This window comes from Mytilus edulis, chromosome 6 (genome assembly GCF_963676685.1).
Source record: "Mytilus edulis chromosome 6, xbMytEdul2.2, whole genome shotgun sequence".
Lineage (NCBI taxonomy): Eukaryota > Metazoa > Mollusca > Bivalvia > Mytilida > Mytilidae > Mytilus > Mytilus edulis.
Window position 1 is genome coordinate 32,173,454 of NC_092349.1, and position 15,291 is coordinate 32,188,744.

The window sequence follows — 15,291 nt, forward strand, 5'->3', positions numbered from 1 at the left end:
TGACTGTATCAGGAACATATACATTTTTAGTAGTGTTGATACATAAAGCTAACTCGTACAATGGATTTTTGGAACACATCAACAAAACTGATCATATTCTAAAATATGGAAACGTGGAATGTGTCATTATACATAATATGCTTACATGTATCTATATAGCCGCCTAAAAAAACCCATCAATTTAGAATCCCAGCACATCCTTTTTTTATTTAAAATAGTGTCTCGCCAAAAAAGTCGGTAGTTTTGATATCTCAGTCTAACTTGTATAACAAAATAATTTTAATGCATAAACCAAAACTGGTGTCAAACTATATGGCCGCATTATACATGAAATTGTGTATATGTCAGGATGAATTGTACAATATAAACGAAAGCAATATTGAAAAACAATGAAAATACAATCTTGTCCGCATCAATTTAGAGAGCCAGCATTTCATCTCTGTATTTGTAGTATTGAACTGCCACTGAAGTCAGTAGTTTATAATGGTTTGTATAATAAAACATATTCAATCGCATCATCCAATGCTAAGTTCAATGATTTAATTATTTTTATAATGAAAAGTATGAGAAGTTCTCTTCTGGGGGAAATGTACTGTTAGTATAGTAAGCCTGTTTATTGATATTCTTGGTAGAAAAACAAGTGGAAAATTTTCCATTCATGTTGACCAAGAGTCAACATCTAGCATTTATAATCCGTAAGGACAAATCTGACGATATTGACGAAATTGTTCATAATTATGTAACGCCTTATGTACAATAACACTGTAAAATCTTCTTTTGAACATTTTGTCGAACATATAATCGTTAATCCAAAGTACAAGGTTAAAAACGAAAACCACATTCCCCCTTGTCATTCTTATTTTCATCCAATAAGTGCAAATGAGCGTACCAAATAAAAAAAGATACGCCGTAAGACGACACATATGGTATACCTTTGCTGCGAAATACGAAATTGATAATTTGTTGATCATGTTCGGTCAAGATTGTTCTCTGAAGTCGTCAACCTAGACGAAAATGGAGGAAAAGATCAGGATGTTATGAAAAATGTATTTAATATTGTGTGTTCAACGTCCAAGGCAGCAAGAACATGTATGGTTAGAATATAAACTATATAAAGATATTAAGAAACCTTTTTCCTTTCGGAAGTATCCTCATTTCTAAATTTACTTGGATATACGACCATGTAAACACTTGTTGAAATGGGAGTTATTGAGTACAGAACATCAATCGAATCTATTGCATAAGGATATAAATGCACTTTTGTAAAAAAAGTAATATGGGGCACTATATATAAATGATGAGAAATACAATTTTTAATATATACACCAAAAATGAAACTAAACCATTTTGTTAAATAAATTTCCAGTGTCATATTGAGATTGTTCTTTTCTCATTCTTAATAATCTAATTAGAAAGAACAACAAGTTCCCTTTTGAAAATCTACCGTTTTAATATACTCATTTCACAGGACAAACAAAACCGCAAACGAAACCTCGCTGTAGCTTTGTTATGTGTAATAGCAATAACAGCACTGTTTGGTTGCTTTTTGTGAGATATAAAATAGTATCTAAATTTTCAGGAATTTGAAAAGGTAGGCAATTTTCACATGTATGATATTAAAATACTCCAGGGTGCCTTTACTTCCCAGATGTTTTTAGCCACTGTCGTAGAAGTGAGACGAATAATCCACCATTTTCCTCATAAAACTTGCCTGAACTAGGTCAGAAATAGAACAGTTTTTATCCATTCATTTGATGTGTTTAAGCTTTTAATTGTGTGATTCGATTAGTGACTTTCCGTACTTTTGTGATTTTAATTTTTCCTTCAAAAACCAACATTATAAGTTTAAATGTTTATCAGTGATATTTTTCATTGAATTTTTGTCAAAGTACAGACATTGGTGAAGATTATCCCCACTTAATTACAGGTGGCGCTGTGGTAGATCAAGTCCAACAACTTCTGTTTGTATGATAACATGGATAAGGAAGCCAGCATGCATGAATTGGCACATGATAAACACATATATTATATGTGTGCTGATAATTAGGTCTTAATTAAAATAAATTATTTTGTATTATTTGTATTTTATTCACTATTTAATATATTAATGATTATTGTTTCAAATTTTGAATATATTTCCTTAACTAAAAAAAAAGAACTTCAGGAATGCATGTGCATTATCCTGCAGCGGTAGAAAAATGAGAAAATAAGAAAAAAACACTTACAATTAAAGATATAAATGTAATGCATGTATTTCTTTCTTTATTAAAATTAAAAAAAAATGGGAGGTAAAATGAGTTGTTAGATACATGAATGTATTTATGAATATATAATAATAATCAAATATTTTACACAAATATATAAATATAGTATGATATTTTGATTTGTGTTATTCTTCAAATAAATTTCATTAACCTAACTGAAATCTTTATACCTATACATATAACCAAATAAAAACAAAACCTAGGAACCAATAGGGTTGAATACTCTGCAATACAGCTCAGCAATTGACCAACAATAGATTTCTGAAATACCTGCGACTGGGAACCAAAAATGACTACATTTTTGCAAAAGTTGCCGGTTACATAATACCTAACAGCTCATTGTAAACATGTCGTTTGTAAGTGTTACATATTTGTTTTTCGTTCATTTATTTACATAAAAAGGCCGTTAGTTTTCTCCTTTGAATTGTTTTACATTGTCTTATCGGGGCCTTTTATAGCTGACTAGTATGCGGTATGAGCTTTGCTCATTGTTGAAGGCCGTACGGTGACCTTTAGTTGTTAATGTCTGTGTCATTTTGGTCTTTTGTGGATAGTTGTCTCATTGGCAATCATACCATATCTTCTTTTTTATATTGTGTTGTTTACTTTGGCATGACAGTTTTTCTCTTTCAATAACGGTTGAGTCAGTAAGAAGGCAAACAACATTAAATGTGGAATATTTGTATCGAAGTCACCGCGGCTCCTTTTTCTTGTTTCTTCACAAAAATAAACAGTATTTTAAAAATTTAAAAATTCATTGCTGAAATGAAAGAAGTTTTTTTATGAAAAATATTTCACACTGGAAATTAATTTTATTGAATATTTCACTTCAGGCCTCGTTCACACGGACATTTAATTTGAATGAAACTCGAATCGTTCACACACTCTTCTTTTTTTTAATTCGAATTGATTCGAATTGGCTAATTCAAATTATCCAATTCGCATTAGAAATACGCTTTTGTCGATACGAATTAAAAGTTATCGTCGTTTGGACAGTAAAGCGAATTTGACGCGCATAGCAATTAGAATTAGAATTGACGCTAGAACGTAAAACGTTTCAAATATGAATTTAACTAACTTGAATTAGTTAATGCAAATCGAATTCGAATTATGTGTGATTTCAGCTTTAGTTTCATTTGTCAAAACTTGTAACTGACGTATGAACACTCTGGAAAAAATAGAGATCAAAGCAAACTTAACTGTTTCTGCTAGCTGTTCATTCGTTTAGTCCGATAGTACATGTATATGCATCAGCATTATGTTTTCGTTATTTAACGTTTTTATGCAGATAATTTCATATTTTTTTAATGCACGTTTGATAGTAAAAATGAAGAATAATAAATAGCAAAATAAGTATAAACAAATTAAGAATATAGAAGAAGAAAATAATTCTCCAAAGTCATATTATACATGTAATAGGCTCAGGTTATATGACTTTCAATTATATTACTTTTCATGTTTTTATCATTTTTGTTGAAATTGTTCATTTCTTATTTTAAATCCCCATCCCTTGGAAACATATGTCCACCACTATATTTAAAGACACACCCAGGTACACAACATCAGTAAAAAGACATTTAGTAATAAAACGTCTTATTATAATGTGTAAACAAATATACACACTGTAATTCTCATATGATATAGATAAGAGATGCTGTGTGTGTTGGACCTGATCTACAACACTGCCACCTGTGTTATCATAAAGGGGAAATAATTGACCAATGTTCCTCATTAGTATTCATCGTGTTTGTCGATGTACAAGGTTGTTGTCAGTGAACGTCTTGTCCCTCAATTGTTTTTAACTGATTATAGGAAGATCACCAAGACCTTTTTGACAAATATTTCATACAAACTTCACAAGTAGTACATCATTTTCTTTTAGTGCGATTAACGGTTCTGACGCTGTTAATCACCTTAATGATGTGCTAATCATTTTGAATTGTTCGTTTTTGTGTTAGATATTTTAACTTTAACTGTTTGGTCAATTGTTCATGTTTTTGATGTATACTTTGTGAGTGGCTTTGTAGTTATACATCCCGGTATTGTGTTATGGTTTAGTGTTTTGTTTTGTATTCTTGTCCTTTATTTTTGATCTATATGTACTTTATATTGAGTATCTATTTGCAATTTTGTGTTTCTTTCCTTCAATAGTTTTTATTTAATTATTATAATCACACAGTGTGGACTGCTTCACCAGCATTTCAACATGTCTATCTATTTTGTCCGCTTGTTTGGATCACATATTTTTTGTCAATTTAATGAACGTCTATAAGAATGTCATTAAAGGTTGTTTTTATCCTTTTTTCATCAAAACAGCCCGGTAACAAATCAGGATTATGACAATTGTCAACTATTAGTTTGATGGGTTCGATCTTTTGATTTTGACCATTGATTAGGGTATTTTTGTTTTGAATTGTCCTCGGAGTATTTTCATATTTTCAATGTTTTCTAAAGGTAATGTACACGCTGGCAGAAAGAGGTAAATTGTTTAAACATATTACCATGTTTGTTATATGTTGTCGTTGATTCAAAACAGCTATTTGTTCAGCAGAACAAAATATGGGCCTATTTTGATTGACAATCATGTGCTTATTGAACCTTCAAAATTATATGTTTATTCATCTTCAGAACCAGAACAAATAAGATGATATGGAACTCTTTTTTAGCAATGGCGTCGTCGAAATTGATAGTGTTATATATAATGTTGAAAACAGAAAAAACGACCAAGGTTATTTATTCATTGAGAATATTAAAAATATATTTTTACAGTTACATGTAGTTTTCAGACATGAACTCCTGGCACCTAAGCTAGAAATGCTCTCAATATAAAATAAGAAGATTTGGTTTGTTTGTTGGTGAGACATTATACGCTGTAAGTCACACGGTAATATCTAATTGTTTGTTGGTGAGACATTATACGTTGTAAGTCACGGTTATATCTAATTGTTTGTTGGTGAGACATTATACGCTGTAAGTCACGTGGTAATATCTAATTGTTTGTTGGTGAGACATTATACGCTGTAAGTCACGTGGTAATATCTAATTGTTTGTTGGTGAGACATTATACGTTGTAAGTCACGGTAATATCTAATTGTTTGTTGGTGAGACATTATACGTTGTAAGTCACGGTAATATCTAATTGTTTGTTGGTGAGACATTATACGCTGTAAGTCACGGTAATATCTAATTTGTAAATTGACATAGATGTAAACTATGAGTGTGCATGTCTTCTCACTATCCTATACAACCAGTCTGATAATGCTTTAAGCGACTGTTTGTCTTAACAATGTGACAGTTTAGTAATTAAAACTAAATTAGCGTTTAACAATCTTTATTTATGTAAAGTGTTATATCCGTTAAGTTGTCTTTTCTCCGCAGCCTATAGTTGCAACACTGAAAATATGCATGGAATATGAGTATACAATGATCTATACAAGCAGTGGCTTACAACGTAAACATTTTTTGAATATATTTCCTTGCAAAAAGTTGGATTAAAGTTGTGGTCTAAATTTTCTTATTTTTCTATCCTCTTCCCCCCTAAAAAAACAACAACCCGTAATACGGAATGCATTTAATCATGCTGTGAAATAAACCACCTTTCATCACGATAATATGCATGTGCTTCAATAAATATTTTCCATGTGGTTTTATGTAATCTTTGCTTACCGGTTGAGTAATTAAGTCTGAAGCTGGTAGAGATGGCTTTGATAATTCAGAACATACTCTTTTCTTCTGACTGTTTTAATGTGTTAAGTTTGAAAGAGACTGTGGTATGAAATCATAACTAAAACATACTGTATTTATAAATGTGTTTGTTTCTATCAAACAGTGCCACAGAGGTATATAATTTAATTACCTCTTTTCACAAACAAAGAAGTTCCGTGCAGCACATGCCCTATCGTTCCAATGAAGTTTACCATCTCTGTACAAGTGAGTGGCAAGGCAGTCCTCAAGATACCAGCCATTCGGCTCCTTTGGTCCCCAGTCTGTATAATCAAGGTAGGTGGCGCTATTGTCCCAAGTAAATTCTCCATCGCGTTTTAAATCTCTTGCACCTAGCCACACCTCTACTCCTGAAATAGATTAAAATAAAAGTCGACTTTACTTATCCTTAACCTGAAAAACTAATTTGCATGAAAAAGACATAATATGAATGCCAATGATATATTTTCCTTCCAAGTCACAATGTGTAAAAGGTGAACAATTGTATAGATTAGACAGTTGCTTTTCTTTTTTGAACTGTTTTACAATAGTTTGCTGTTTATTATAAGACAGCGGTATCAGCTCCGCTTACATCACAATAGTTATAAAGCTTAATAATTACAAAGTGAAAGCGCCACTGATGAGTCTTATGAAGACGAACCTTCGTCTGTCGTATCAAACTATAAGCCTGATACCTTTGATTACTAATGATAGGTCAAATAACAGCTTTTAACGCAGAGCTCATACTGTGTGCTCGTAACACGGAACAGCAGACTATGAAGGATCCCACAATGATTACTGTAAAATAGCTCAAACGGGAAAAGCAACGGTCTTATTTGGTTTGAAAAATGAAACAAGAAACACTTATGAAACACATACACAAAAACATACAACAAACAACTTTCACTGAACAGGCTTATGGATATCACATATCGGCAATTTTATTTCATTTTCAGTGTAAGTTTTGTAAAGTACTTTCGTTTGCTGTTTCTTGGCAACTTGTGTCCCTGAAGTTTCTTACTTGTTACTTAATTTTATATGCTGTAGGCTTTGAAAGAAGATACATCAAGAAGTCATTTTCAGTGTTAGTTTGATAAACTACTTTCAATTGCTGTTTATTAGCAACTTGTGTCCCTGAAGTTTCTTACTTGTTACTTAATATTATATTCTGTAGGATTTAAAAGAAGATCCATCAGGAATCATTTTCAGTGTTAGTTTGGTAAAATACTTTTAATTGCTATTTTTTGGCAACTTATGTCCCTTGAGTTTCTTACTTGTTCTTTACTATTATCTGCTGTAGGCTTTGGAAGAAGATCCATCAGGAAGTCATTTTCAGTGTTAGTTTGGTAAAATACTTTTAATTGCTGTTTCTTGGCAACTTGTGTCCCTGGAGTTTCTTACTTGTTACTTACTATTTTCTGCTGTAGGCTTTGGCAGAAGATTCATCAGAAAGTCATTTTCCTCAGGCGTTGTAATTTCAGCCAAATAAGCACCAAGGTTGCTTTTACAGAAGTCCTGGAAAATCCTTGTATATCAGTAAATATCTTAAATCTATAAACATTCTCAGTAAATATCTCATGTGCGTAACGATTTCTAAGACAGATTGATCATATTTACTGCTACTTGTATCATTAGAAATGATAGGAAACTACTTTTGACAGCCTCAGATAAAGTTTACCTAACATGAATTTGTCTTTTTTATATTTAGATTTCACAAAATAGATCACTTCTCGTGAACACTATTTTGTTTTTACTTTGGTATTCATATAAAGAATTTATGCTATATTCGCAAATTTGTTAAAACAATAACTAAAACATGATATTTGAATAATAATAATAAATTGAAATATATCGTGTTGGTATCTCAATAAAATAATTGAAAAGGGGCCATGAAACAATAAGAAAAGCTAAGAATGTCAAAGCATAACACACATATTCCAGTATAAACGACTTACAAAAGAAAATAAATAATAAAAACAAATTGAGCAAAACGAACTTTAACTCAAGTGTACCTTAGCATCAACCCAGGATTTTTCTGTGTACTGGATTGAATAATAGGAATCCTCAAATCCTTGCCAACCATATTTCCAATTTTCTTTGCCTGAAATATTTAAAGAAATAACATAAAAATGTTGAATAAAATACATCGTCAAACAATTGATTACATGTACAATGTGTCATGAATTAAATATTAATTGTAAGTTGATAAATTTAAATATAGCATTATAGATATTTGTTTAGGTACCAGCCAAATGACTGTACTGCATCAATATAGTACATTAAGCTGGTTATAAAAACCAAAAGGTTTGAAATAAAATATACTTAATTTAGTGATATTTTATGTTAACAATATACCGGTAGATACCCGAGTCAACAGAATACTATAGATTAAATGATTTATAGTCAGGCAAATGTTTTTGACATAGAAATCTATGAGACCATATCGGCATTTTATTCTGCACCTCGACCTTATGGCAACAAGTTGATATTGTTACTTAAGCAACACGACTGGTGCCACATGTGAACTAGGATGTGCTAACTCATCCGGAGCACATAAGATCAACCCCACGTTTTGGTTTGTTTCGTGTTATTAAGTCTTTAGTCTACTGTTGTGTTTTTTTGTACTTTTATGTGTTTGTTTGTCTTTTTCTTTTTTTAGCCATGGCGTTGTCAGTTTATTTTTTATCTATGAGTTTGACTGTATCTGATATATTTCGCCCCCTTTCTTTAACGACCCTGTTTGGTATTATTCAGTTTAATTTCAAATATAGTGTTATACAGTTTGACTTTTCATGTTTTGTCAAAGATATCTTATAATTAAATTTCACTTTAACGACAATATGCAATAATGTAATGGTATCGAATATAACTTTAGATTATATGATACCTATGAAATGTAAACCAATACTCATTAAACAGTTAATACTTCGTAGTTGTTCAGAATTATACACCTTCAATCCATATTGATTTGTAAAATTTAGCTTTACATTTCAAATAGCAATGCAAGATAAGGTGTGGCATTACACGTGTATATCGACTAAAGCGTAATGATGTCAACTTACTTAGATTGTCTGCTCCTTCTGCAATAAATGTATATAGTCACGTATTATTTATTTTAGTTGACCTAAATAACCTGATATCATTAGAATACATTTGATTTAACATCTTATAACTATGTAGATTGATAAAAACGTACATCTTTCAATTTAACTCAAAATGTATAATCATTTCAAAATGATTAACACAGAATTATTTCACACATTAACTGAACAACATTCTTTGAAACAAATCCAAAGACAATGCACACACATATATTATTTGATCCAGTTCTAGAACGGAGCTTACCATTAATTTAATAAACTGATCAAGGAAACCTTGCATTTTCGTGGATATCTGATTTCTTGGTTTTGTCTATGTTTGTACCAACTAATATGCATTTGTGAATCGATGAACATCCATTACAATTTGCGTGTTACCTTTACGAACGAAAACAACGAAATATTGGACCCCACGAAAAAAAAAATGAATTCACAGTAAGGGAATTACTGAAAGCCTGTACGTATTGCTTTTGTTTTATGACAGGTTGTGTTTTATGTTGACATCTTGTTTCAAAACAATTGGTGAAAAAGTAGTACCGAGATGTACCTCAAAATGTCTTAACACTTCAAAATGATTAACCAAGAATTACGTCATACATTAATTGAACAACATGCTTCGAAACAAAACCAAAAACAATGCAAATTATATAGTATTTGATACAATTCTAGTACGAAACTAGTCATTGATATTATATACTGATGAAAGAAATCTTGCATTTTCGTGGATATCTGATTTCTTGGTTTTGTCTAAGTTTGTATACCAACTAATACACATTTGTGAATAGAGGAACATTCATTTAAATTTGCGCTTTACCTGTATGAATGAAAACAACGAAAAATTGGACTCCACGAAAAAAAATGAATTCACAGTAAGGGAAAATACTAATGTATTGTTTTTGTTTTCTGACACTTAGTGTTTTATGTTGACGTCATGTTTCAAAACAATTTGTGAAAAAGTAGAATTGAGATTTAGATCAAAAAGACAATGCAAATAATATATTATATGATCCAGTTCTAGTACGGAACTAACCACTGATATTATATACTGCATGTACTGATGAAGGAAATCTTGCATTTTCGTGGATATCTGATTTCTTGGTTTTGTCTAAGTTTGTATACCAACTAATATTCTTTTGTGAATCGATGAACATTCATTTAAATTTGTGTTTAACCTGTACGAATGAAGACTTGAACCCCACGAAAACATATTAATTCACAGTAAGGGAAAATACTGAAGATCTGTATGTGTTGTTTTTGTTTTCTGTCACGTAGTGCTTTATGTTGACGTCATGTCTTAAAACAATTTGTGAAAAAGTAGGACCGGGATTTACCCTTTAAAATGTATAAACATTTCAAAATGATTAAACATGAATTACTTCATACATTAATTGAACAACATGCTTCGAAATAAAACCAAAGACAGTGCAAATTATATATTATTTGATAATGTTCTAGTACGTTATTAACCATTGCTGTATATAATATTTAAAAACAAGTAAAGAACGAGGAAGATGTCAATTAAATACACACCACAATAAGGTACATCACAATATTCCCATCTTGTTCCTGGGTCTGTTGTATAACACCATGGACCATACAATTCAGTGTCTGGATTCCGGCAGTAATCTTCATCGTCAGCTAATTTAACCGTGAATGGATGCTTGTTGGGAACTAACGATTTCCAGGCTTGGCATTTTTGTCCAAATCTTGTTTTATTGATTTTACCAGTATAATTCTTTCCCTGCTGATTCATTCGACAATTTTGTTCTAAAATAACACAATAAAACTACAATTGGTTAACTCAGAGTGGATTCAGTCATGATACACTTTTATTGTTCGCTTACAAAGCAAACTATGTAAAGTTATGATCAGTATGTTTGGCCTTAGCTTTAAGATCATGTCAATATGGAAGATATATTGATTCACACGTTAAATTATTGCTAACTTTTAATTTAACCTTTTTCATTAGCTAATTCGGTTAAAGTTTTATGCTATACAGTACATTCTTCGCTATTGAAGTTGTCTATTCACATTGTATGTGTTGAATATATTACCATTATTTGAAATGAATCAGTTTGCATAACACGTCTTAGATATTTGCTTTCATTTCTCAATATGTACCGCAATTTAAAGAATATGAATACAATAACATAATAATGCGACTGGTTGAATTCTTTTAGAATAAGTGAACATTTGTATAGAAAGAACATACGGTCGACAAAACACTTCAGTAATTTGACTAACAATATTTTAGAAATAAGTGCACATTTGTATAGAAAGCACATATGGTTGACAAACACTTCAGCAATTGGACTAAATATAATTTAATTTCTAATAATGTAAATAAAGAAATTTATAGTTAGACATTGGCATAGAACAAAAATATAAAAAAAAACTGTGAAAAGCACATCCATGAAGATATATCTGTAAAATTTCATTTAAAGGCTTACCTGGTTTTGGTGAGATAGTAATACCATCTAAAAAGTAAAAAATACTAGTTGTCATTATAACAGTTGAAATCAAATATTCCAAAAAAATTAGCGAAATACATTAATGTTAAAAAACACCAATATCTTTCAAGCTCAAGGCATCGAAGGATATACTGCCGACTTGTTATGAAAAACAGTTTTTTATTCAACGGAAAACATACCTGTTTAAAGATCTCTTAGTTCAATTGTATGTGTTGAAAGCTCTTTCAGAAGGGTGACTGAACAAGTGTTTGAAAGTGCAGCATATATTAGAAATTTAACGTTAGGAATACTTATCAAGAATCAGTCATTTCGAATTATATCACATTACTTTTGAGCAGCGTTACCCTTTTAAATTTTTTTAATGAAATGCAAATATGGATTTTGTTCTTCTTAAATAAAAAAACCCGTTATAATTGATATCAAGCGTATACAGATGTATCTCTTGTACATATTGATGATTCCTTGCCCGGATAAGGTTTTACTTTTAGTATTTTTTGTAATTATCAACCCTTATACCTTGTTGTTAAGTATAAGTTTGAAGCATTACTGAAGTGGAATATAGCAGAAGAGACACATAGTTAAGGGATATTCGTCACAACATAGGCATAGACAACACAATGGCAAATAAAAAATAAAAAAGAGGAGACGCCAAGAAAATACAAATTTGAATACTTAGACACTACAAAAACTGAATAAAGATTAAGAAGCACGAAGCACTTTAAAGCACTGCATTGGAATTCTAAGGTTGTTTTGGGAAAATTGTTTCCAGAATTCACATAATACAATAAATCATATATTTTTTTTTAATTTCTGAATGATTTGTGAAAGACATTACCAATCTTGGTTGTTATAAAGCTATGAGCTGTGGATTCATTATTATTCGTTGGATACCAATTTTCGTAGTTTTCGTGGGTACAAATAAACCACGAATTCAAATGTTCCACGAATATCATATTTTCAGTAGGCTTTGTATTCAGAGATTGGCAAAACCACAAAATCAAATATCCACGAATATGAAAGTTTTCTGCAATTCACGAAAATTGATACACACGAATACAAATGAATCTACAGTATCAGATATTGAAATTTCAGAGACTGCTAATACTAAAACTGTTTATTCATTTCGGGTTTGAAATATACAAAAACAAAACGACTATTAGAAAATAATAGAATTATAGTAAGAATTTCATGTCAATATTAGTGGAATAAAATTTAATAAAAAGTAAAATCACAAAAATACTGAACTCAGAGGAAATCCAATCAGAAAGTCCGTAATCACATGGCAACATCAAAATGACAAAACACATAAAAAACGAATAGACAAGAACCCTCATATTTCTGACTTGGTACAGGCGTTTTCAAATGTAGAAAATGTTGTATTAAACCTGGTGAAATAGGTCAATTCTCATTGCAAGGAAATAAAAAGATAATATGATATTTTATGAACTTTTCATCTAATCAAATGTAAATAAGATATCACCTTACATCGCTTTTTTATACTTAAACAGATAAACACATCATATTTATTTAAAAAAAAGACAATTACAACCTATTTTCTAAACATGGATTTTAAGTTAATTCTCTATGTGACGTTAAAAAAAAGGACAAGCTTTAAAATGGATTTTAGCTATTTAATATCCTAGAATTTTTTGGCAATGTGTATCTGTTTCACTTAATGAATGCTATTTTTATACTGTGTATCGTGATTCGTAAACAACCTTGTAAATGTGCGTGTCATTGCTCTTTTTTTAATGATTTGTGTAATAATTATATTTGAACAATAAAACATTAAAAAAATGACAAGTAAATTAACGATCAATAAAAAAAAACATGAAACATACCACAAAATGGAACAGTGCAAAATTCAAATCTGGTTTCAGAGTCAGTGGTATAACACCAAGGTCCTAGTGTTTCATTATCAGGGTTTCGACAATAGTTCTGTTGGTCTGCTAATTTATATGTGAAATCGTGTGAATGGGGATACCTTCTTGACCAATATTGGCAGGTTCGGCCAGTGTCTGTTATACTCACAGTTCCAGTATAATCCACGCCTAGCTGATTATCTTTACAGTCTTTTGCTTTATTTGTAAAAAGTACAAGCAGAATTGAATCACTGATTAATAAAGGTTTACAATTTTAATTTAATGGTTACTGTCAATTTTTATACATGCCATACGAATAGACCGTTAAATACGTTATCAGAAGCCCACATAGCATTATTGTTCAGTACTTTTGTACAATAGTCTTAAGACTTGTATCATCACAATGTTCAAGAATAAATATAAATCATAAATAGATGCGTGGCTTATAAATGTTTAGCATTAAAACAAGTTATAAGAGTAGCATAACGTTTGTTATCAAAATGAATGTTATTGAATCATTCTCTTTGTGCGTTTGTAATGCAGAATCGTCACTTGTATTTACTGTTTAAATGATCACTAATGAATCACGAATAATAATAACGAAAAATTGTTGGTGTATTTCTTAAAATACATTTATATTTGTAAAATGTGTATTTAAATGAACAAAACAGGATCTATAACTAGACCTCAAAAGCACAAAACACGATCTATAACTAGACCTAAATGGCACAAAACAGGATCTATAACTAGACATCAAAGGCACAAAACAGGATCTATAACTAGACCTCAAAGGCACTACATAGGATATATAACTAGACCTCAAAGCACAAAACAGGATCTATAACTGACCTCAATGGCACAAAACAGGATCTATAATTATGATGCCATGGCGGATAAAGGAGTGTGGTGGACACGATTGCTCGCAAGACAATTTGTCGAGTCTATTAATCTTGATCACAGCTGGCGTATATACAAACATGTATGACACAGACATAGTTGTGAAAGCCGATCATTAATAAATAAAAACAGTTGTGAAAATTAAAGTTTAATTTAGGGTATCATACTTCAACAATTGCATAATTGACGCGTATAATCGTGCTTTACGTCAGTAACGTATCCCACGTAAGTGTATTTTAAACTATGTTTTTTTTATCGGATCAATAATAACGAATTTTATATGCAAAATGCTTACATTCTTTAAGATACATTCAACCATTAAACCAGTTTAAACAAAAAACATATATTATCAGTGTTATGGTTGAAAACATTAAATCAAACTCAACCTATATGTGTTTATTTTGATATTAAAATATTATAAATTAAGTTGATATTAAGTAACATTAATTTCCTACTCGTTATGAACATAATATAGGCAATTCCAGGCTTCACATGTTCATGTTGCCTCGATATAACTAACAAACTTTACAAAAAGGAAGATAAGGGTAAAACCAAAAGGTTTACCAATCTTAAGAAAATTTGTTAAAAGCCATTACATTTTCATTTTCTTTCTTGGCGATCTTACCTGGTTTTGTCGTAATGTCAACGTCATCTGAAAAACAATAATTCCTGATTGATAGAGATATTAAAAATTGAATAATGTATTATATATTTCTTTGTGTCATGCACGAACTATTTCTTGTATATGCATTGACTTTTCATTGTGGTATAAATACAATATATGTTCATTAATAAAAATCATAAAATATGCTTAGAAACAGGACGAAAACCATGTGTGGTAGTGAGAGTTCAAATGACACTTTAGGTTTATTTATTTCAAACGTAAAAGTTGTCTTTTGACTTTGCAAAGTAATCAAATTATTTAGAATAAAAACGACAGTTCACAAAACACAAACTAAAAAAACTAGGCATTAAACGACAGTTTCTTCGGAATTTA

General features: G+C 30.6%; 1 protein-coding gene across 4 annotated transcripts in view; it reads right to left on the minus strand.

The window, feature by feature from the left end:
* Positions 1–5,578: 5,578 nt before the first annotated feature.
* Positions 5,579–15,291, minus strand: part of LOC139527543 (plasminogen-like) — a 94,148-nt gene continuing 84,435 nt past the window's right edge. For all 4 annotated transcript variants that reach the window (XM_071323051.1, XM_071323049.1, XM_071323052.1 and 1 more), the window contains exons 4-12: positions 14,920–14,946; positions 13,377–13,613; positions 11,515–11,541; positions 10,595–10,831; positions 9,029–9,046; positions 7,979–8,067; positions 7,379–7,481; positions 6,121–6,337; positions 5,579–5,657 (exon numbers count right to left, since the gene is read on the minus strand). In XM_071323051.1, the coding sequence (XP_071179152.1) occupies positions 5,621–5,657; positions 6,121–6,337; positions 7,379–7,481; positions 7,979–8,067; positions 9,029–9,046; positions 10,595–10,831; positions 11,515–11,541; positions 13,377–13,613; positions 14,920–14,946 (992 nt within the window). In that variant the 3' untranslated portion in view covers positions 5,579–5,620. The remainder of the gene's footprint in view (positions 5,658–6,120; positions 6,338–7,378; positions 7,482–7,978; positions 8,068–9,028; positions 9,047–10,594; positions 10,832–11,514; positions 11,542–13,376; positions 13,614–14,919; positions 14,947–15,291) is intronic.